Source organism: Solanum pennellii, chromosome 7 (assembly GCF_001406875.1).
Source record: "Solanum pennellii chromosome 7, SPENNV200".
Classification (NCBI taxonomy): Eukaryota; Viridiplantae; Streptophyta; class Magnoliopsida; order Solanales; family Solanaceae; genus Solanum; species Solanum pennellii.
The window spans coordinates 66,118,144-66,141,556 of NC_028643.1; the positions used below are offsets into that span (position 1 = coordinate 66,118,144).

General features: G+C 30.2%; 3 protein-coding genes and 1 long non-coding RNA gene across 4 annotated transcripts in view; 1 reads left to right on the top strand and 3 right to left on the bottom strand.

The window, feature by feature from the left end:
- The first annotated feature begins 569 nt into the window (after positions 1-569).
- Positions 570-3,656, top strand: LOC107026289 (probable flavin-containing monooxygenase 1). The gene is made up of 4 exons (XM_015227198.2): positions 570-1,048; positions 1,141-1,381; positions 2,151-2,329; positions 2,416-3,656. Exons 1-4 carry the CDS (start codon positions 620-622, stop codon positions 3,106-3,108), a joined length of 1,542 nt encoding a protein of 513 aa, XP_015082684.1. The 5' UTR covers positions 570-619; the 3' UTR covers positions 3,109-3,656.
- LOC107026288 (peroxiredoxin Q, chloroplastic) lies at positions 3,386-6,040 on the bottom strand. The gene is made up of 4 exons (XM_015227197.2): positions 5,723-6,040; positions 5,507-5,644; positions 4,688-4,777; positions 3,386-3,896 (listed from the first exon to the last, which is right to left on the bottom strand). The coding sequence occupies exons 1-4, from the start codon at positions 5,915-5,917 to the stop codon at positions 3,678-3,680; spliced, it is 642 nt and encodes a 213-aa protein (XP_015082683.1). The 5' UTR covers positions 5,918-6,040; the 3' UTR covers positions 3,386-3,677.
- Positions 6,041-14,780: 8,740 nt separating this feature from the next.
- On the bottom strand, positions 14,781-18,722 carry LOC107026397 (replication protein A 70 kDa DNA-binding subunit B-like). Its single transcript, XM_027918524.1, has 8 exons — positions 18,615-18,722; positions 17,374-17,472; positions 16,930-17,209; positions 16,726-16,813; positions 15,599-15,720; positions 15,421-15,514; positions 15,006-15,132; positions 14,781-14,923 (listed from the first exon to the last, which is right to left on the bottom strand). Coding segments are annotated over exons 1-7 (792 nt in total). The 3' UTR covers positions 14,781-14,923; positions 15,006-15,131.
- A 576-nt stretch (positions 18,723-19,298) lies between these two features.
- The window catches only part of LOC107026399, a 10,181-nt gene continuing 6,066 nt past the window's right edge, over positions 19,299-23,413 (bottom strand). The window contains exons 5-7 of the long non-coding RNA XR_003579387.1: positions 22,615-22,674; positions 22,238-22,297; positions 19,299-19,636 (exon numbers count right to left, since the gene is read on the bottom strand). This is a non-coding gene — a long non-coding RNA (uncharacterized LOC107026399). The remainder of the gene's footprint in view (positions 19,637-22,237; positions 22,298-22,614; positions 22,675-23,413) is intronic.

The following is a 23,413-nucleotide window of genomic DNA, read 5'->3' on the forward strand; positions in this document are numbered from 1 at the left end:
GAATATTAATTTGACCAACATGAAATTTCCTTTTCATAACTAACAAACTTCCCATAACAACGATACTAGTACAATAATACAATAAAATTTAGCCAAGGAGGCAAAGGTCAACCAAATCTTAAAATATATTATATGTTGGAGTACTTATTAATCTCTAATTATTCATTTAGTATAAATTAATAAGTTTTTAAGTTATAACAATCTCTCGTATTACAAAATTTTTATATTTAAATTTACAAATTTCACATTACTAAGATTTGACAGTATAAATATTTTGAACACTACTAACGGTATATAAATTAATTTATCTTTACTTGTAGCTTATGTCGCTTAGACTCTTCAAAAATATTATGTCAGATTGTTCAAAAATAGTGCAATTTTGAAAAAAATTGATACTAATACTGTATCAAAAGTGAAAAGTACGTGCACCTTAAGTTATAGCGAACATGTTTAGGATTCCTTGTTAGAATTAGTCTAATCACGTGCCATTCATTTCACATCTCATGCAAACTCCTATAAATACCACCTTATATCACCACTTCTAAACCATCCCATCTTTGAGAAATATTTACATATACAAACACACTTCAAATTTCTACTTTGATTACTTGAGATAGATATGGCTATTATCCGTTCGAAAATCGGAATAATTGGTGGTGGAATAAGTGGCATAGCAGCCGCTAAACAACTAGCCAAGTACGATCCAATGGTGTTTGAGGCAACGGAGTGTGTAGGAGGGGTGTGGAAACACTGTTCTTATAGGTCCACGAAATTGCAAACCCCTCGATGTGATTATGAGTTTTCTGATTTTCCATGGACTCAAAGGGATAATACAAATTTCCCTACTTATGAGGAAATATTAGATTACTTGTATTCTTATGCTAAACATTTTGATGTCTTGAAATTCTTCAACTTCAACTCTAAGGTTGTGGAAATTAAGTTTGTAGGTGATCGAGAAATGAATTATTTTGGTGAATATGGAAGTTTATTGACCGGCAATCCTGTTTGGGAAGTTGCTGTTCGTAACAATCAATCTCAAACTCTACAGGTTCTTTTTTTTTCTCAATATAGTTTTATGTGAAACAATTCAAATTTCGATATTCTTAGTTCTTTTTTTTTGTTTTGTTTTATTTTTATCAGTGGTATGCGTTTGATTTTGTGGTGATGTGCACTGGTAAATATGGAGACATCCCAAATATACCAAATTTTCCACAAAAAAAAGGGCCAAAAGAGTTCAATGGTCAAGTTCTTCATACTCTTGATTACTCTAAACTTGACCAAGAAGCATCTACTAAACTTATGAAAGGGAAGAAAGTTGTTGTTGTTGGCTATAAAAAATCAGCTATTGATCTTGCTGTGGAATGTGCTGAGGCTAATCAAGGTAATCAATTAATTACTAATACTTTATGTAATTCCTTATAAGTCAAAGTATATGATCCTACTTAATTAATTAATTAACCTAGTGTATTGAATTTTAAATATCTTAAAGTATACTATGTTTTAACAATTTATGATAGTCTAAAATGGGATTGTCACACGTCAGGAAGGCAATTGGAATGTATTTTATTTAAAAAGACTTGGTAATTTCAGTTAAATTATTTTTAAATATTAACGAATTCATAATAGACTATTTTTGAACTGTATATATTTAAGCCAATTTGGATACGAAGGGGCTTCCCATCTATTGATTGTTTGTTTGTGTGGTTTCTAACAGTAATTAGAGCAAAAAATAAATTTCCAAAAACAGGCAGAAGTTGATTTGTCTAAATCCATAAAAGGAAAATAAATTGTGTTTGTTCACATCAGTACTACTATTCTTTTAGAAAATTGCAAGTGCATATATTGATTTACCAAACTACAAATATACATCATGATGGTCAACTTTACAATTATATTTGTTTTTTTCTATGAAAATGTCACCAAAATAAGGAAAAAAAGAAACTTGATTTTTATCTAAATGTCAAAAACACCTTTTTGTTATCTCAAGTCTCATGCTTTGACCTCAAGACAACATCACAGATATAAATTTTTTTCACAGTAGAATTGAAAACCGTCCGAGTTATAAATTTTGAATCATAATTTAATAAATTTTCAATACAAATTATATAATTTGAGCCAAACAAACGCTACACATATTAATTTGTTTGTAGGACCTGAAGGGCAACCCTGTACAATGGTTGTAAGGACTTTGCATTGGACAGTTCCACATTACTCTATTTGGGGTTTACCATTTTACTTGTTCTATTCAACTAGATCTTCTCAGTTTCTCCATGAAAGACCAAATCAAGGATTGTTTAGGACCCTTCTTTGCCACATGCTTTCTCCCATGGTGAGCTCCATTCTTTTTTTCTTTTTCAATCTAGTGCATCATCTGGCGTAGGACTAACAAAAGCGCGCTTATACATATGGTGACAGAGAAAAGCAGCTTCTAAGTTAATCGAGTCGTATCTGGAATGGAAACTTCCACTAGAAAAGTATGGACTGAAACCAGAACACCCTTTTGAGGAAGATTATGCATCATGTCAGATGGCTATCTTGCCTGAGAATTTCTTCACTGAGGCGGATAAGGGAAAAATCATGTTCAAAAGAACATCCAAGTGGTGGTTCTGGGAAGGAGGCGTTGAATTCGAGGACAACACCAAGTTGGAAGCTGATGTTGTCATACTTGCAACTGGTTTTGATGGGAAGAAAAAGATTAAAGCTATATTACCTGATCCCTTTCGCAGTCTGGTAGAGTTCCCCTCAGGCATGATACCCTTGTACAGGGGTACAATCCACCCGTTGATACCAAATATGGCTTTTGTGGGTTACCTTGAAAGTGTTTCAAACCTGCATTCAGCTGAGATACGTTGCATATGGCTATCACGACTTGTTGATGATCTGTTTAAGCTTCCATCTGTTGAGAAAATGCTTGAACAGATAACACAAGAGATGGAGATTATGAAGAGGACGACAAGATTCTACAAGAGAAATTGCATTTCCACTTTCAGTATTAACCATAGCGATGAAATCTGCCAAGAGATGGGATGGCAAGTTTGGAGGAAGACAAACTGGTTGGCTGAAGCCTTTAGCCCCTACAACAGCCAAGATTATGCAGAGGAGAAGTAGCTTCATTCAATAACATTTGAAACTTTCCTACTTAATTGACTTATTATTTCTTCTATACCTACTGCTTATACAGTATATTTATCTACTCATTTTAAGGAATAAACATACATGTCTGAAAAGGTCAAGCAAGGTATCCACAAATGTTAAATACCTCAGCTTATGACTTAGAACTTCCATTTTTATCAGTAAAAGTAATGAATAAAGATTAATATTTCAAGTGACTCCATTCTCATTTGCAATTTACTATATGATCCACCACTGTTGGGGTTTCAACAACTGTAAGAAGTGCCAAGTTAAGGCAATTGAAGAAAATTCTCCATTATGCAGTTACTACAACCATAGCAAAGGACCATATACAAATTTATCTCTCGCGGGAGACCGAGTTCAACATTCTACAACATAAATTGTAGCATGACTTTAAACTAACAGCTCCTTTGACATCTATTAAATATAAGTCGTTGTACAGCCTATCAGATAACATACAATTGGCACACATTAGTGGCAGAAAAAGTAGAAGAACTTTATTGGCTAGAGGCAGGAAAAGAATGTAGAAGGGGAAACCTTGACGTTTAAAGACTTTGAAGTAACTTCAATGTCTCATCGATATGCTTTTCAGGTTGGAACTGATTATTATATATGAGTTGAACCACTCCATTCTTGTCAAGCACATAAGTCTGTCTACCAGGCAATGTACCAAAAAGGTCTCCCGGGATTCCCCACTCTTTCCTAACTTTGTTGCCTTCATCACACAACAAGGTAAATGGGAGCCTGTACTTCTTTGCAAAGGCCTGCAGAATAAAACACGTCAGTTATCCTTACAAGAGTTAACAACACTACGCATCCTAAATCTAGAGAACATTAATGAAAGGTGAGGCAATATCTAATAAAGAAGTTCAGAATACAGGATAACTAGGAGTATATCCTTGACATGAGAAGAAACAAAACACAATCACAAATTCAGACATTTAGTTTTTTTTGAAACTGGTAATGTCAAATTCAGACATTTAGTAGTGAGTGTACATTTTCAGAAATCCCAACAAATGCTCCTTGAAAGATTTTTACCATGTTTATTTAATCACCCAAAGGATCCTCATAACTTTAAAGGGACAGTCAGACTACTACTTTTCCTTTGTTTTTTCCTATTTTATCAGGCAATGCATACGTTATTCAGGCAATGCATACGTTATTGCCAGAGCTTCCTAATAACATTGTATTTCAGCTCTGTGACACTAAAGCCCCAGATTGTTTACTAGTTCTCTACAACTATAGCATACCTAGTATAGTCCCTCAAGTGGAGTCTGGGAGAGTAGATTGTATACAAACCTTACCTCTACCTGAGATTGTCTTTGAAAGAAACTATAACATTACTTCTAGTTATTCGTATATATAATACTCTGTGGAACAGAATAGGTATTTCAAATAGTCAATTTGTCCTACATAAGGACACGAAGGAAGAGCAAGAATAATGTAATTTGGTTTAGGAGAACTAGCACTCTCCAGTTAACCTGCAATAGAAATAAAGTTCCAGACAACAGAATATTTAGCTGTTTAATGCATTGAGCAAGTCAATCTGTAATACCTTGTGGGATTCGATATCATCACCACTAATTCCAACAACTTGCGCCCCTGCTTTCTTGAATTTTTCATAAGAGTCCCTGAAGGCACATGCCTGCAGACAGTTTTTACATATTTGTTAGCTCCAGGTAACTTCTGAAGATCATTGCTACAAAGTTGTGAAATTGAAAATAATAGTTCAATGTAATCTATCAACTATTCATGAAGTTGTTGCTGACTTGCTGTAACTCCACAACTTCAATTTTCAACCACTATAAACTAGAAACGAACGAACAAAACATTTGGTCAGGATAACAGAAATTTAATCCCAGTCTAAAACAATATAAAATAAGAAGGATGAAGCAATTCTCCAGTGATTTCCGTATGATGGTTCAAACAGTAAGTCTATCTTATAACTTTTAAGAGGATGTGCCACCAGAACCATTAAAAGGAAACTCGTTTTCTACGCTAGCCTATAAAGGTGTTTAGGAACACAACTCCATTGTTCAAATAGTTCGTCAATATCCATGTTTGGTTTCTACTTCAAATCAATATCTCATAACAATGTCATTTCAAGGGTTGCAATAATTATTTCCGAAACACGGACCTAATGTATTGGCAAGCTACAAATAGGTCAGAATTGGAAGGTCATTCTTGCAATTCAAGTACCTTAAGCTTCATATTCTCATTAACCATGTACCTAATTTTAATCTACAATTCATTATTTTCAAGAATTAATTCATCATTACACTATGAATAAAGCATAAATGATTTTCTCCATGAAAGTGAAATTTCACAGCTAACAGGGAACTGGAAAATCAAATTTTCATTGAGTTATGTATACCTGTTTGGTGCAACCAGGAGTTTCATCAGCAGGGTAGAAATAAACCACCACAGGCTTTCCTTTAAACTTGGAGAGACTCACATTTTTTCCATCTTGATCTTTCAATGTGAATGGTGGAGGCGCTGAACCTTTATTCACCTACAAATATCCAAACAAAATTTTATCCGCATGAAAAGCGGAAGAGCTAAAATGTAAAACAAATGCAATGCAATTTACCTTAGCAACAATTGAAGTTCTTGAAGAAGATGGGGTTGAAAAAGAAGGTGAATGAAGGACTTTAAGGCCATAAAAATGGGATTGTGATGATGTGGAGACAATGGTAAGGTTTTGGGAGATGGGTTTTTTTGGGGTTTGAGCATATTGGAGCAGAGAAGGAAGAGTGTGTTTTACAGAGACCGATAGAGAAGCCATTTTTTTCTTTCTTTCTAATATCAAATTTGTATTATTAGCAGATTGTTGGTCTTGTATAGTTAGAGAGATAAGGAGGCAGTGACTATAGAGTTTGGGTGAAGAAGAGATGGGGTTTTTGACGTGGTGCATTATTCGCCATCTATATGTGTAGATATAATAAAGTATACAATTTGAATTCAAATATTATACTGGTAGGATTATCAACTGCTCAAAATAACATGATCACTGGACATGTAATGGTGAGAAAGGAATCTATTAGTTTGGATCATTTCATCAAAATTAACATAAATTTGTTGTAAATAACGTATTAGGTTATATTTATTTTAGAATTAAAACATAGGACATTACAAGCAATAACAAGTCTTTGTACCAAATATTGTTATTAGAAAGCACGTTTTAAAGGTAAAACATACTTAGAGTAAGATTTTGTTGAATCAAATCATAGGGTTGTCTTCTAAGAATCTTTACATGAAAAAGTTAAATTCATTATTGTGTGTCACGTTTTAAGACTAAAATATTACGAGTAAGGATTCTACTGAATCATGTCACAAATCTGCGAAATTAATGTAGCCTTATTGATTTAGTCTATCAATATAAGTGTTAGTATAATTTTGCGTTTTAATTTTAAAATGTGACTAACAATAACAATAAACTGCTAAACTGTTATCTCTAACAATTGACCACAGATTATTATAAGGAATGGTTTGTGTAGAATGTGTAGCACATCCCAACAATTTTCTTCAAAGCTTCCGCTTATGTTCCCCATTATTGAAACAACACTCACAAAATTTTAATAGATATGGCTTATCAATAAGTTGAAATGTATTTGTAAAAATATAATTTTAAGAATTATAGTGCATATCTTTGCGTGTAGGATTTTTGATGGCTCATTTTAAAGAAAACATGACGATTGTGTTACATTGGGGTGGTGAAATAATCACCAAAATGATCGAATTCAGATACAGAAAATGTGTCAGAGCGATAGTTAGCATGTTTATTTCGATCAACTATATTGAATCAATTGAATTGTTGCATGAGAAAATGGGAATTAATAGTGAAAATATTCAAATGGATATTTATGAAAAATATCCATGCTCATTTCAATGTAAAATTACAAGGTTCATTGGGTTCAAAATTGAAAATGACCAATTTTTCCTACAAATTCTTATCATTCTTCACATTTTTTTTTTGAATAAGATACATGTAAATCTTTTGAAGATGTATATAAAGACTAGATCAATAAATCAATATAATCTATTTCAAATGAATAGTCAACATGGTTATCATATAAATTTATTAACATAAATTTATAAATTTGCCACAATCAGTTAGTCTCATTTTGCATACAGTGCAATACATGGATCCATCAATCATTTAGTGCAGGCCCTAACGAGCATGAATATAGATCAGCTAATGAATGCTTAAGTAGTTAAAGACACATGGAAAGTAGCCACAATCAATATGAAATCAGGCAAACTAATTTTTTTTAAAATAAAATTTAATATATTTAGTAGTATGAATAATTAATTATTTTCATTTTATGTATTCCATGAAATTAATTTTAAAAAATTCCACATAGAAGATGAAGTTAGTTTTGATTTGTGTAATGATGCACATACCTCAAAGAAGCAATAAAATTTCGGAGAAAAATGAACCCTCAGAAGACGATAGAGAGAGTAAATCCATTGAAAGTGAATTCGATAATATATTCCAGATTTACCTCAAAATGATACTGGACAAATCTTTAAATCAATTGATAAGGATGTAAATGCAAAATAATGATATACCTTAATTTTCAACATTAGAGAATGAGAAATTTATTTTTGTCTCTATACGTGAATCTGAGATAAAATATTGTTTTGTTTGGTTCAAGGATGTCAGAACAAAAGTTAGAAAAAAATACGCGGTTCAGCAGCGAAGTTGAGTTGAAATGAATGACAATTTGAAGTTTGCGCAAAATAAAAAATTCAAGGTTGTAATATCAACCAAGAGTTTATGAATTGTGAGATGCATATTTATGATTCATTGGGTTGTCCATGATTTCTTCAAGGTCGGAAGGTTGGAGGTAACTTTTGAAAGACAGGAAAATATTTTAATAATCATAGATGTTAGACTAAATGGCTTACGACAAATCACACTAACTTAAATATCATGCGTGAAAATTTCAAATAATTAATAGTAATTTTCATGTCTAAGGTTCATGAAAAATTTGATCATCAAGTAACACATAGAAAAGCATGACTTAGACTAGTCTGTTTACATTGATATATGCTGATTTTCAGAAATTATTAAGTGAGCTTCCTAAAAAATTTTAAGTTTTTTGGTACTCTAATCATGGAACAATTATTGAATGAAAACATGAAGATTCAATGAGTTCACTAAAGAAAAAATTTTCAAATTTGTATTTTTGATTTACAAGTCATGCATTGATGGATTTCAAATTTGTCACATTTCAATAGATGAAACTCACTCACACACACATATATATATTGTAAATATGAGATAAAATTGTTAATTGTTGTTAGAGTTGATGGAGATGATAACATTTTTCTTTTAGCATTTGATATTGTTGACAATGTGTCGAAAAAGGTATGAAAATGATATTTTAGAAAATTGAGTGCACGTGTTGTAAAGAACACACACACATATATATATTGTAAATATGAGATAAAATTGTTAATTGTTGTTAGAGTTGATGGAGATGATAACATTTTTTCATTTAGCATTTGATATTGTTGACATTGAGTCGAAAAAGGTATGAAAATGATATTTTAGAAAATTGAGTGCACGTGTTGTAAAGAATAGAGAAGATATTTGTATTATATTTTATAGGGCATTGAAGAAATCTTGATTAGTTGATCGAAGTTGTGGCAATTTTAATAGCCTCTGGTCTTCCATCGATTTGTCTAAGACATCTTAAGTGGTCGTTTAATACAAAAATGAATAACGCATGGTTTAGTAATGCAGAGATTAGTAGTGCAGGAATTAGTAATACAGTGTTTATTATTATCAAGTGTTTAGTTCATTGTTCCCAATCCCAACTTGTGTTTGAAATCAAATTCTTTAAAAATCTCCTTTCCAATTATATCCTTAAATTATTATGTAATCGGGTCAAGGTAGATAATTATCGGAAATATTTTTTTATGACATTCTAACTAGCTATGAGAATGATAATTTTGTTTTCATGTTTTCAGTTTTCTACCTGAATTATTTGAGGATAAATAATTTTCATCTTAATAAATTGATCACTAATAAAATATCAATTTTATATTTAAAAAAGATAAACCAACTACTTATAAAATTATAAAGACGGTCAACAATTGTAAAATTGAATAAACCATGTACATTTACACATAAAAATTGCAAGTTATAATTTTAATATGTATGTAATTTTTTAGAATTGTTCATAATACGAAGAATTAGTGATATATTTGTCTTTTAATTAGTAAATGTTAAATAACTCACATTTCAAATTTGTATTGATTTGAATTAGATATATTTAGTTACAAATAAGTCTCTCTAAATAATTTGTAAACTAATTTATTTAAATAATTTTACTAGTACAAATATAAAACATAAAATCAAGAAATTAAAATAAAATTAAAAAGATTTCAGGGATATTTTTGTCTTTATGTGCTTATCCCATGGTATTATATCCTATGTATTACCATGTGGGATGTATAATCTAATCCATGGATTAGTTATACATAGGCTCATATTCCTACCAAACATAGTATTAAATTATACCATACATAATACATGGATTATTTCTTTTAATGCAGCCAACCAAACACCCCCTAAGAGTAACTTTTAATCCTATTTCAAATAAGAACCTCAATAATTTGATGTGAAGGGCTGATACAACTCATCAAGTAAGGAAGTTTGAAACTTTAAGGTGGAAAATTCAAGAAGAAAATAGGGAAGCATAGGAATACCTCATGCGAATTCCATTGGGCAAGTGAAAATGTTAGCCATGATTAGAAAAAATGAAAAATATTGATAATAAATCTTTCAATGGACTTTTAAAGAAAGCACGAGGCTTACTAGACACTGTCGTGATTAGACATTCATTGGTGCAAACCGTCGAATGATATACTCGTAGATGTCAAACAACTCTCCAATTTTATAGTTACAAAAGAAGTTGGAGAAAACTATGAAAGTTCAAAAAGACATTTTATTTTTTATTGAAATATATCCACATGGGTATACGAGGTTAGATCTATACAAATTGATGGTAATAGTGGTAATCCTTATTGTGTTTCACTAAGTAAAAAAATGCGTATGTGAAAAATGAGATAATTTACATTTTTCATGTATACATGTCACGAAGGTTATTAAATGAATGGGAGCGCTAGCTAGAAATTATAAAAGAGGGTATTTCACAACAGAGAATCATATTGTAACATATTCTGGTCTTCTCACCGATTGGGCATGATGCATATTGGTCATCGCCAAATTTTATTATGAGAAGTAATGAATTTTATCGCCGTTTCAATCGATCAAGGACCACTAACATTTTTAATGAGATGGATCATGATCCTGCAATATATGGGCGGGCTTGTGGATTATATATGTAGGTAGACCGAGCATGACTGGAATCGATGTCCAACTGAAAATCAAACTTAAGTGAGCATTTTACTTTCAGATAGCTTTAATTATGTATTTAGGACAAATTAAGCAGATAGGCAAACACATATGAGTTAGTTAGCTAACATAACATTAGTGTGAATAAATTACCACTCGCAACCTTTATAATTATGTGCGCCTCTCTCCGCTCTTCCTATCACGCGTCTCTCCTCTCTTATTAATATACAAATATAAATTATATATATATAATTATATAAATACTATTCACATCTCTCCCCTCTCTAACCTCCCTCGCTCACCTTTCTCTTTCCTCTTTCAATTTCGTGCCAGATTTACAAATACAATTTACCTCTCCCCGCTCTCTCGCACGCCTCTCTCCCCCTCTTCCAATCTGGCTCGCCTCTCTCCTCCCTTTCCTAATATGGTTCGTCTCTCTCCTTCCTCTAATATGTAGCTTCAAATTATAGCTAGCAAACAATAACTATGTAGTGTAATTAAATTGTTTTTAGTGACTATATACGAAATTTCCTCGATTCAATTTTATTGTTTTGATTTTTCTAATAAAACTAGATGAGTGTTGCCCGTGCTAAGCACGGACCGAACGCTTAATATTTTAATATTTTATACATTTGTTACCATTTTATTTTACGACACATGCTTTACTTTATAATACGTTATCAGTTGAGTCTCGTCATTTACTTTTGTTTGATTTACCTACGATATCAAGACAAAACATTCACCAAAATTTCTTAAGCAAGGCAAAAATCCCCCTTAATACTAAAACTTCAATTGGGAATTACTTTTATACATACGAATACATGTTAGCCATAAAACATTGTGGTCAATTCCCTTGTAAATTTTGATTTAAAACAATAGGATATAAAAATGATAATTTTGTCTTTGAATTAAGGACACTATATATCAAAGTGCAGGTATCAGCTCTGCTTGGCTGTTTTGTATTGGACTATTAGCATACTTCACAACATTAGATGACTGTTTTGTATTAAACTATTAGCATACTTCACAACATTAGATGGTTAAATAGCATTTTGTTCACAAAACAAATGAACTGTTTATTAAGCAAATTGACAGTATGAAGAAACTGAACATCGAGAGTAGCTGAATGTTAACAAATTAGCAACTAACATTTAGGAGTTGCTGAATCTGTATGCATAATACTGCTCCGGGCTTGCAGACATGATTTCAGCTGATGCTGTAGTTGGGAGCATTATAGGTATTTATAATGGACCTAAATTTAATGAGTTGTATATTACACAGACAAAATTAATATTTCAATGAGAAAAATTAGTATTCGAACACATTATAGCTGTCAAATTTGTTCATAATATATTCATGTGAATGTCATACTACTGAATGTTGAAGTGAGATACTAACATAGTTTAACATTTCCATATGTGGGAATGCTAATTACATACATTTACATACTGTATAAAATTAGACAAAAACAGATGCATCTTTCATGCTTGGATCTTCTGGATCATCTTTGATCAAAATCACCTGTCAGTACAAAATCACATCAAATAACTTATACAACACAGAATGAAAAAAATGTGGCAACATTAAGCTTCAACTAAGCCTCATCTTTGAAGCCCTATTTCACGATTGACATAAGGCATTTTATATAATAACACCAATGTGAACAGAAGTATGTTATTTTTTTTAACTCTCTCATAAATAGATCATTTAGCAAGATAATGTCAACCAGAATAGCATAAACACTACAATTTTTCGTATTGGAATAAAATAGAGAAGTAGTGAAAGAAAATAAGAAAGTCAAATGTTTGGAATGTAAAGCATCAATTACAAATGTATGAAATGAGATCTTAGTTAAAGCTTAATATTATTTTTATAGTAAAAGATTACAAAAACATTGAAGAAAGCAAAGTGACAATATGACCAAACAAAGTTGAACAAAGCTCAATAGGTGTAAAAATGACAACCCTCATCCAAGATTAAGAAAATCTTGGTAAGCTATAAGATACAACTCAAAATATTTTATATGTATAAGACTAAGGATCATTATTTAAAAAGAAATTGATTCATAATTGTGACAGTAATGTTAAAGGATTAATCAATTTGGACAAAAAATTTATGAAATATCTTTAAAATTTACCTTTAAACTTATCTTGGAGAAATTCAGTTCAAGAGTTTAAAATTAGATCTTCAGCAGACACTAAATGGACATATGATGACGATATTAAAAAGTAATATTAAAAGTAAAATACCAATAGTAGTGTTTGATGAAAGCCTATTCCAGAGTTTGGATCAATTTTATAGGGTCATGATAAGCCAGATATAAAATGACATAACTTGTGGAGGGTATATATTATATAGTACTAAGTGTCATTTGAAATTAGCATAAAGCTTTCTCAAGCTTTGCATATTGTAGACGGATTATTCTCATCATTTCTTTCTAGATAAGTTTTACTAAACATGTTTGATTTCACAAGTTTTTAATTACTAAATGTTATTTCGTATTGTAATTTTTGATTATATCAGTTTAAGGTGGTTATTCTGACAAAATCAATAGAGGAAAGTTACATCATTTTTTAGGAACTAAAAATGAACACATATAGCCTTCAACGATAGGAATAACTATAAAACAAAAAAGAAAGTATTTTCATTATGTTGATAAATGTAGTACCTGTAAAAATGACTTTTAACTAACTTGCTATCATAGGAGAAAATATTTTCAGTTTCCATCAAAGAACAGGAATATAAGACATCCACATAGAAACATCAGAAGCTTGCAAAATTTGGCATTCAGTGGCAGCAGCAAAAAATGCAAAAACTGACTGCTTCGACAACCACAACAAAAGTGTTTCAACTGAAATTTGAAACAATAAAAAATAATCTGTCTAGAGATTGAATTGAATTCAAAGAAAATAAATACAAAGATAAGTAAATCCTATTTCTATTAGTCAATTGCAAAGATAAAGTTTTAAACAATGTACAAAATAATTTATATACCTTTTAATTTTTTTCATGGGAGGATTAAATTTATTTACGATGCTTGGATATTCTTTTCCCCTTGAATTAACATGTTCAATTGTGCACTTTTTTCCTTCTGTAACATTGACTGTTGTAGATGCCATTGGTTCATGAACGACATCTTCTTTCTCCAGGTAAGACAAAATGGATAATTTTTGTGTTGCATCCAATTTTTTTGTGAATAGCCTTTTCATTTGAATGTTGAATATCTTTCCATTTAGTTGATCTTCCACATTTTGCAGCGATAATGTTCCTTTCTGGTAAAAAAATATTTGATTAATAATAACAAATTCAACAATAATAAGATATGCATTGATCATGAATTCTCAAATCAAAAGAAAAGTGGATGAAGAAAGAAAAGGGAATTACCCAAAAAATTAATATTAAATTTATTTTAAAGAAAAATAAATATCTTCATGTTTATGTATTTACATCTGAACTCAAATTCAATATTGAAGGTCTTTCAACTAGTTAGAGTTAACATGTAATTATAGTTCTAAAAACGGTCATGCCTATTGTGGTAGGTGCATAACAGTTTGCACAAAGTTCTCAGCCAACGGAAAAAATTTGTAAGATGGATAAAAGCCTAAATATATATACAATTATAATATTTTTATAAAGAAAGTTGACTGTAAATTCGACAACAAAAAGTATAACTTGGATGCTGCAGAAAAGAAACATGAACTTAAGATATGAAATTTTGTATGAAAAAAGTTCTTTATTACAAATTTTATCATGCTAGAGTTCTAAGCTTATAGAGTTACAGTACCCTTTTCAAGTTAAGGAACTCATATGTTCACATGATCATATGTACATTAGTTTGAAACTCTTAGAAGTTAGATAGTATAATTATTCAAGATATCTTTTTTTTTTCTTTTATAGTTCAGAATCGATACTTGGACCTTATGTTCAAGAGAAGAAATAAGAAACAATGAAAATATAAATTCACTACAAGTTCTTTGTTATTATTTGGTGAGAAAAAAATAATATATACCTTGACGAAGCAAATTTCATAAATTTCTTCGGAAGTGAGGTGCAACATTTTCTCTGCAATTTCATCTGAAACAATAGCTATTGCAAAACCGCTGTTGTCCTTAACAGTAACTTCAAACTGACACCTGTTTTGATAATTAATGAAAAAGTTTAAAATTAATGGTCAGTTAAGACATTTATTTGTTTGAATAAACAAAATAAATAATCTTAATTAGTTATTAATAATTTTAATTTTGTAGAAGAGCAAATATACCTAGGAGTAAGATGTGTGGATTGGTGACAACTTGTGCAGTAGATTTTCCTTCGCACATTATATCTTGTGAATAATTGCTTACAATTTGAGCATGCTAACACACTAAAGAGTTGATCCTTACTTGCAAGACACAATTCAACCTCAATATTAAATATTTGTCCCTTCAAATTCAATATACCAAATATTATTCACTGTAAAATAAAAAAATTCCAAATAATCAAATAATATACTTGTTGTTCTTACCGGAGGTTGTGCTTGGATGTTAGCCACAGATATAATGTCATCCTCAAATGGAATTAACATAATAGAGCCCATTGGAGTTGTACTTTTCATCTTATAAGCAAGTAGCTTTGCTTCAATTGTTTTGATTCTATATACAAGTAAAATTATGAAAATTTATTAATGTTCGCTCATTGAAAACACTTGTATCATTTTGAAAATTCTAAAAAGAATTGCAAACAAGTATATGGTACATACATTTATCAAAAATAAATAAGAATTCTACTATCTTCATTTTATTATATATGTCTCGTAGAAAGATTATGAAAAAAAGAAATAAAAGTAGAATTTTAAAATTTTTTTATCGTAAGAATAAAGATGTATTTTATATGTCAAAATACTCTGAAAGTTCGATGCATTAAATAAAAATATATATTACCACGTCCTTAACTCAGCAGCCTGTGGATATGAAGGATTGATTTCAATTGTTGTATTGAATTTGCTCGTCAAACCAATGAATCTATTCGATGTTCCTACGTGCATTTGAATATGTGATTTTAGTTTCATCATGTCATATATTTTTCAAAAAAAGGAAAAAAAATTATTTGCATTTTTACCTGGGGATGATTTCGCAATTCTCCTAGCAAGAATGATCGGGTAATCATGAAGTTGGTTGAAAAGTTTAACTCCCTCATGATCAATAAAATCCTCTCGAAGTGTCAGTTTTGTTGTTTTTTTCCTGCATATGTTTCGCAGGACGTTATTAAACAATAAAATAAAGTTAGAGAAGATATGTGATATTGTTAAAACAATATTATATTATAAATTATAAAAATCAAATTAGATTATTATCAACAAATAGCAGCATTTTTTATGATATAAAAGTTAAAAATAGAGATGCACAAACAAAGAAACAATCTGGTTGAACAATGAAATTGATGAACTTTTTAATCTATGAAAGTAGTACAGATATTCAAAGTGATGTCCAATATATCCTGATAGTTAATGTAATATGAACTTTTTGTGATAAAATTAATCAAATTAAGATAAGTGTACTTTAGAGAAATTTAAAGTTATTGAAAGTTGAGATTAACAGATACTTAATCTCACTGATTGGGGCTTCGGAAAAGAACATGAACCAGGAACCTCAATAAACTTGAATGTCATTAGCTGTTGATCAAAATTCAATCTTGATCTTTAAGAAATAAGAGTAAATGATACTACCAAGGGAAACAAATCAAACAAAGCAATGAGTATATTCCTCTTTAACAGACTATATCCACAATATTGAAGAGTGAATTTATCTAAAATAAAAAGGGCAGAAAGAAACCAGGAAGAAAATCAATGCTTATAAAAACTGAATCTTTACTTCACAATGACTCAAAGATACATGGTATTCAATGACATTACTTCATTAACAAAAGAGAGGGGAAGATGCACAAATAAATAATAAATAAAAACTAAAAAGAAGAAAAAAGACAATCTTAGTTAAAAACAAAGAACACTGCTAAAACTACAGGTAAAATCTCAAAAATCAGGATTACCCATTTGGAGAAGACGATTACAAAAACAAAGTTACTGAAATTTGAAAGATATATAATAACTTTATTAAATACAAATATATAAACTACGAAAAACAAAAAGGAAAAAGAGAACTCTATTAACCAAAAAGAACCTTTCTTTGAAAACAAGTAATAAGATACAAAGATAAATGACAAGAGTGATATTCTATATATATACTTACAGCTTGTCCATGACAATGAACTCTTGAAGTCGCTTTCCAGTTGTTGTCTTTGTTGAAGGACTGCCATTAATGACAATGGCAAGTACATCTTGCATTAAACAAAAATAGAAAAACAATAACTAGATCATGAGAACTATTCTATTATAATAACAATTAGATTTTATGTGAATAATAGTAAAAATAATTAAATAAATTTATAAATACCAAATTCAAATTCTTTGGGTTGATACTCAAAAGTGTCAAATTTGGCAATAGCCAGTCGTGTTGGTGGTGGTAATGGATCCTCTGGAGGTTTGACCTCTTCAATTGGTTCAACAATGATGTTTTTGTCGAGTGTCCAAATGAATATGTTAAGTGGATTTTCGTGTCCAAGAGGTGGGACTTTCACATATGCAAAAGATACCAAGTAAGTCTTGAAAGGAGCAAATTCTTTTTCAAAATATGTTATATCAGTACTGAAAATGGTGGCCTGAACTTGATTCTCCTGTAAAAGAATTTGTTAAAAGTTTGATTAATTGTGTAGAATTTAAAGTTATCTTTTTATTTTTTTATATTATTAAAGTAAAAATATGAAATGATGGATTATTTAGTTAACTCGATTAAAGTCAAGCTTTAAAATCAATAATATATTTTATTAAAAATAAATACCTCTTCATCTTGCAGAATTAAGACTTGATATTTTGTGGTTTTATCTTTGTTGTCTCTTGGTCGACTTTTATCAACTACTTGGACTTTACATTTTAGTATCTGGAGTGATCATATTGATGGTATATCTTTTCGCCATGTTGCAATATATCTGCAATTAAAATACATTATAAGAGGATAAACTAATGACAAATGTATAATGAAAGCAATATTATTAATAATATAAATACATTAAAAATATACATATAGGGTATGTAAGTTGTATATAAGATTTACCATTGCAAATTATAACACAAAGATGAAGAAAAGGCTTTTTCAATGATTTCATTATAGACAACATTATATGTTGAATGATCGTCATTTTCATCAATTATAGGTGGTCTAATTAACACTTTGACATTGTTGGAACTTGTAGCTCTTGATAAAGCGACATACAATTGTCCATGAGAGAAGACAGGTTCGCGTAAATATATACCAACAAAATCTAATGTTTGTCGTTGAGCTTTATTTATAGTCATGGCAAAACATAATCGTACAGGAAACTGCGTTTTTTTAAAAGGAAGTTACAATTTTTCATCTTCTGAAGTCATGAGTGGTATTCGTGGAATAAATACATGAGTATTTTTAAAATCACCGCTAGATATTATTGCAATAATTACATGAGGTTTAAAATCATTACATATTAATCGTGTCCCATTCCATAAACCTTCACAAGGATTTAAATTTCTTAGTAACATAATTGGACAATTCTTCTTTAAAGTTAATATGTATGGAGGTAAACCAGTAGGATTTAAAGTGTGTAAGAAATTTTCATATTCACTTTGATCCTTTGGATCAATAGTTTCATCTATAGCAATATATACTTTTTCAATGTTTGAAAATTGAGAGATCAACATGTCATTTATATCATCAACAAAATCATTTTTAGTTGTTAGAATAGCACGAGAAGTAACAAACGAAGTTTTTGTACAACATCTGTATAAATCGGTATAAGTATTTTTAAATAGAAGATTTAGAGATTCTTTTTCAGAAGAAAAAGGAATAATGAGAGAATGAGGAATTTCAATTTTTCCATGGTCATTTGTTTTTTCTTTTCCACTACCGATTCTCATTAAAAATTCACAAAACTCAGGATCTTTAGTTGCACGCATATTCTTTGATAATTGTAGTTTTTCAAGTTCATTTCATATTTCATAACACAATAAACATTAGCGAATAAAATTTTCTTTTTTTTCACTACGAACAACAGGAAGAGTTTGTCGGAAATCACCGCTAAAAACAACTATTTTACCACCAAATAGCGTATTTGTTTCCATTAGATCTCTTAATAGTAAGTCAAATGCTTCAACCATTTTCTTTTTGCCATTGAAATTTCATCCCACACAATTAATCGTGCATCTCGTATTAAAGATGCCAGTGAACTTTGTTACTAATATTGCAAGTAAAATTTTCATCGACATCAATAGAAATTTTTAAAAATCGAGAATGAGCAGTTCGACCTCTAGGAAGAAGTGAAGCTGCAACACCAGAACTTGCAGTTGCTAAAGCTATCAATCCCTTATGTCTTACTGTAGCTAATAAAGCACGATATAAAAAACTTTTACCCGTTCCACCAGGGCCATCAATAAAAAATGCTCCAAATTTATTTGACAATACTCTATCAAGAATAATATTGTAAGCTTTTCTTTGTTCAGAGTTCAATTTATTTTTTAATAATAAATCTTCCTCACTAACGATGATATTTCTTTCATAATGAACTTCTTTAGCTTCTCTTGCTATTGATGAAGGTTTGATATATTCTGAAATTAGTTCGAATTCATTAATGTCACGACTCATTGAATGAAAAATATCATTAATATAATTTAATACTTTATAACGTATTTCTCTTACATTTGTATTTGAACTTTTATTGAAATCTTCAGACATAGGACTTTCAAATCTCTCCCATGATTCTCTAGGATTTGTTGGATTACAATAAATAAATAACATAGCAAATAATTGTCTTAAACTGGATGACATTTGATAACTTGCAGCTACAGACATGCATTCTACCAAATTATTATCACAAAGTAATAGTTCTCGTTTTTAAGCAGCTTCTCTAAATGAATTATATTGTACTCCATTTACACTTCGCAGATCTTCATATGATTTTGGCCCCCTTACATTCATTAACAATAGTCTAAGATAGTATCTTTTCCTTCGGTTGGATGACATGTCACTACACGTCCAATAATGTGACCTTGTTTACAACGTGTCCAAATTCAATCTGTTGTTGACCATACAAAATATTCAGGAAACTCAGGATATAATAAATTTAGGTCCATAGCTTCTTTGTTTGATTTGTTCATTAAAAAAAATTTAGTTAACATTGTTTTTCTTATAATGGGATTATTTACAATATTACAAATATTATCGATACTTTTGAAGGAAACAAGTTGTTGTCCATCAAGATGTAGTTGTAGGTGATATACAGTTGGATTCATTTCACTAATAGGAAAAGCAAATATTCTCCATGCAGCTTCAGGTGGTGATACCCACCTAGCAGATTGATATTCTTTTATTTCATCTATCTCTACGTTTACATCATTAGTCTGTATATGAAATCTATTTTATCATGCCCTTTGCAAAATGTTTTTATAAATGTACTTAACAACTTTTGTATCTGAACAAATCTCTACATTTATATGACAATTGAATTTACAAACCAAATATGGATTGTAAGGAACAACCCACAAGTGTCCTCTAATTTTCACAATTTTGCCTGTATTTCGTCTTCTATAAATTGGGTATGAATTCTTTCCTTTGGTTGTTTATTCTACAAACTCTTTAGAATACTTATTTTTACAGCATCATTTTTTTTTCATACAAGAATTTGTTGGGTTCAAATTACCACAAGGACCATGCATCATGTGTTGTGTAACAAGTGAATATAAACAGGGATATATATTTTCATCTGGTATTTCAACACATACAAATCGATCATATGCTTCTGGAGTTAGTAATTTGTAATTCTCATTTAGTATGATAAGAAAATGAGCATGGGGAAGTCCTCGTTTCTGAAATTCTATTGTATACATAAATGCTGCAACTTTACCAAAAATATGCCTTTTAATTATATCATTTTTCAATTCTTCTATTTTTGCTCTAAACACTCTACTAACCAGATCTGGCCTATTTTGTACCTCATCGGTTGATATAAGTTTTTCTGCTATTTCAGGCCAAGAAGGATTGCATGTAATAGTTAAAAATATATCAGGTTTTCCAAATCGTTGCACTAATGCAATAGCATCCATATACCGTCTACGCATATCTCTTGGACCTCCAGTAAAGCAAGGTGAAAGTATAGGTTGTTTTCCTATATGTGAAGCTTCTCTTTCCCCTTTACGTAAAACATCCAAAATTTCGTCTAATACATCAGTCCTAAATAAAGATTGATTAAAAGAAACAAAGTCTAATAGTTGGCTTTCAATTTTTATCCATTCATCTACTACATATTGTTGAAATAATCTTCATGCATGTAAGACAATATTTTCATTATCTCGTATTTGAAGTTTGTAACAATAATATTCACGACAAGAAATACTATCTTGTTTAAGCTTTTCTTTTAACATAACTTCGACTTCCATGTTAAGTAATTTGTCTATTGAACACATATTTTTTATACTTGGTAGTTGTTCTTGTTCGCAATAGATATGCGTTGATGTTATTGAAGAACACTTAATTTTCTTAATACCACAGTGCCATCCACCTTGACCATATGGAAAAAGCAATGGATATTGCAATGGATCATAACAACCGTAATAATAATGAACCAATTGACTTTTATCACTTTTTGTATAAATTCGAATATGTGGTGTAGGAATCGAATTAGTAATATCTTGTTCTACCCATATTCCTGCAACTTCTGATACTGTTGGTAAGTTATATATACGTTGATCTAAGACAGAATCACACTTAAGTGCAATATAAAAGTCAAATAGTTGTGGAACATCTACTAAAGATTTTAAAAACATAGAGTATGGATTAATTTTTAATATTTCCATCAGAGTTCTCACAACAAATTCATTTAATTTATTCGAACATGCCATTCGATTTCTTAATTCATTTTCTATCAAAGAACTATAATTGGAGTTTTTTTTCCTTTTTTGTCAATAGGAATCAAGTCATTGATGAAATGATACATCTGACCTTGAACTCGAAAAGTATAAATACCATTATTTCTTTTTGCTAATTCTTTGTCATAAGTTACTCCAAGAGATGTGAAAGCAAATATATTATTGTACGTTCTAATGTAAGTTCTAAAATGTTTTGACAGCTCGGTATTTTTCAGATAAAGGTTTTTTAATTCTATTGAAATTTCATGTGAAGTTAATTGAACAGAACCATTGCTACAACAAAACGCATGTGGTTCATATTCAAATTTTATGGCTTTACAATATTGACAATTTGATACCTCTTTTAATTTCTTATAGTTAATTTCTGATAACATAGTACTGCCTATTTCTGATTGGAGCGAAATGGGTTTTCTCATAAGATCAGAACTTTCTGCAACTGAAGTAATGGTGGAATTAGAGGACGACGCAGTAGCCAAATCATTATTCGTTGAAATTTCGGATATGTTATATTTTCTCATTTGAGCTCTCTTTGCTCGACGGCATGCCAGAAGAATTTCTTTTTTATCAGGTGGCATCAATCTGTATAGTTCACGTCTCTTAGCATTTCTATCCGCATTTAATTTTTGAAAAGAATGCACATTTTTATGATTTCTACGACTTGACATCTTTGGGATTAAAATAATTATGCAAAATAATTATCCGGTAAGTAATAGTAATAATTTTAAATAAGAGATTAGTTGAGTAATACTTACCACACGCCGAGAGACAAGTGAAACAAAGGAGCAAATAACCACCGCAACGAAGTCAAAATTCTGTAAATTCAGTAGTTCGAATCATATCTTAAATCTAACATAATAGATATGTCTAATAGGAAAAATAAATTAATAAATCCGAAAATGTAAGGCTGATTTAAACAACAAACTATAATAGTCAAACAACAAATAAAATAGGCAATATATTGAATACATTCTCTAAGATAGAAAAAAAATGCAGATAACATAGAGCAATGAATTACGAATCATCATGCATCATCCCCAAAAATCATTGCCTATATAAACTTCACAAAGCACTCTGTTGTATCAAGTAAATAAAGGTCTGTTAAATAAGGGATTAGTTGAGTAATACTTACCATATACCGACAGAAAAGTGAAACACGGGAGCGAACAACTACCGCAACGAAGTCGAAATTCTGTGAAGTTAATGGCATAAACCATTAATTAAATTTGATATAAATGCAAAGACTGATTTTGAACAACAAATTATAATATTATAATTTAATGTGCTCAAATATGATTCTTATAGTGGACCCTACATGTTTGAGATTTGGGCATAAATGTTGTAATTGTTATTTATGTATCTCAAGATTGATGATTGTTGGCTTTTAGATATCTGCAAAATTCTACTTTCAGAATGTCTTGATTAATTTTGTCAAGAGAATAATTCCTATAGATTGAATGAATAACTGAAACTGATGGACTTTTATGTGAGTAGCATGAATAAGACACTCACAACTATTCATTTTTTCATGTCCCCATGTTCTCCTCCAGTTATGTGGTTAACTTTCGTCAACACTAAGCAAAAGAATGTTACTATTTCTAATATTTTATTTAAAGTCAACAGCCAAAGAAGAAAACAAACAGCAAAAGTTCTTTCAGATTGGAGACAAACCTGTAGCTCTATTATATTTCATAATATTTGTTACCACTTAAAAAGAAGTATCTATCTCAGTTAAGGCTGCAACATAAAATAGGTCACTCATTTTTAAGATACATTCACTAAAATAGTTTACTTTCAATGAATCATCTTGATATTATCTTAATAATAGTGAATGTGTATAGAAGATTCATATAGGCAAAAAACCCAACTAAATTGATGTAAATACAAAACATTAACATGCCAGCTTTCTTGAAATTACTACTATATATATA

What these genes read in the sequence shown, in the direction of transcription:
- LOC107026397 (XM_027918524.1), bottom strand. Translation starts at nt 18,722, where the DNA reads ATGGTTGAAGCATTTGACTTACTATTAAGAGATCTAATGGAAACAAAT. An exon ending in TAATTCTGCAAGATGAAGAG is followed by an intron (nt 17,210 to 17,373) that starts GTATTTATTTTT and finishes ATTCTTTTACAG; the next exon opens with GAGAATCAAGTTCAGGCCAC. An exon ending in AATTGCGAAATCATCCCCAG is followed by an intron (nt 15,515 to 15,598) that starts GTAAAAATGCAA and finishes AAATGCACGTAG; the next exon opens with GAACATCGAATAGATTCATT.
- LOC107026289 (XM_015227198.2), top strand. Translation starts at nt 620, where the DNA reads ATGGCTATTATCCGTTCGAAAATCGGAATAATTGGTGGTGGAATAAGT. An exon ending in ATCAATCTCAAACTCTACAG is followed by an intron (nt 1,049 to 1,140) that starts GTTCTTTTTTTT and finishes TATTTTTATCAG; the next exon opens with TGGTATGCGTTTGATTTTGT. An exon ending in ATGTGCTGAGGCTAATCAAG is followed by an intron (nt 1,382 to 2,150) that starts GTAATCAATTAA and finishes ATTTGTTTGTAG; the next exon opens with GACCTGAAGGGCAACCCTGT.
- LOC107026288 (XM_015227197.2), bottom strand. Translation starts at nt 5,917, where the DNA reads ATGGCTTCTCTATCGGTCTCTGTAAAACACACTCTTCCTTCTCTGCTC. An exon ending in GAACTTCAATTGTTGCTAAG is followed by an intron (nt 5,645 to 5,722) that starts GTAAATTGCATT and finishes GGATATTTGTAG; the next exon opens with GTGAATAAAGGTTCAGCGCC. An exon ending in CTCCTGGTTGCACCAAACAG is followed by an intron (nt 4,778 to 5,506) that starts GTATACATAACT and finishes AACTGTCTGCAG; the next exon opens with GCATGTGCCTTCAGGGACTC.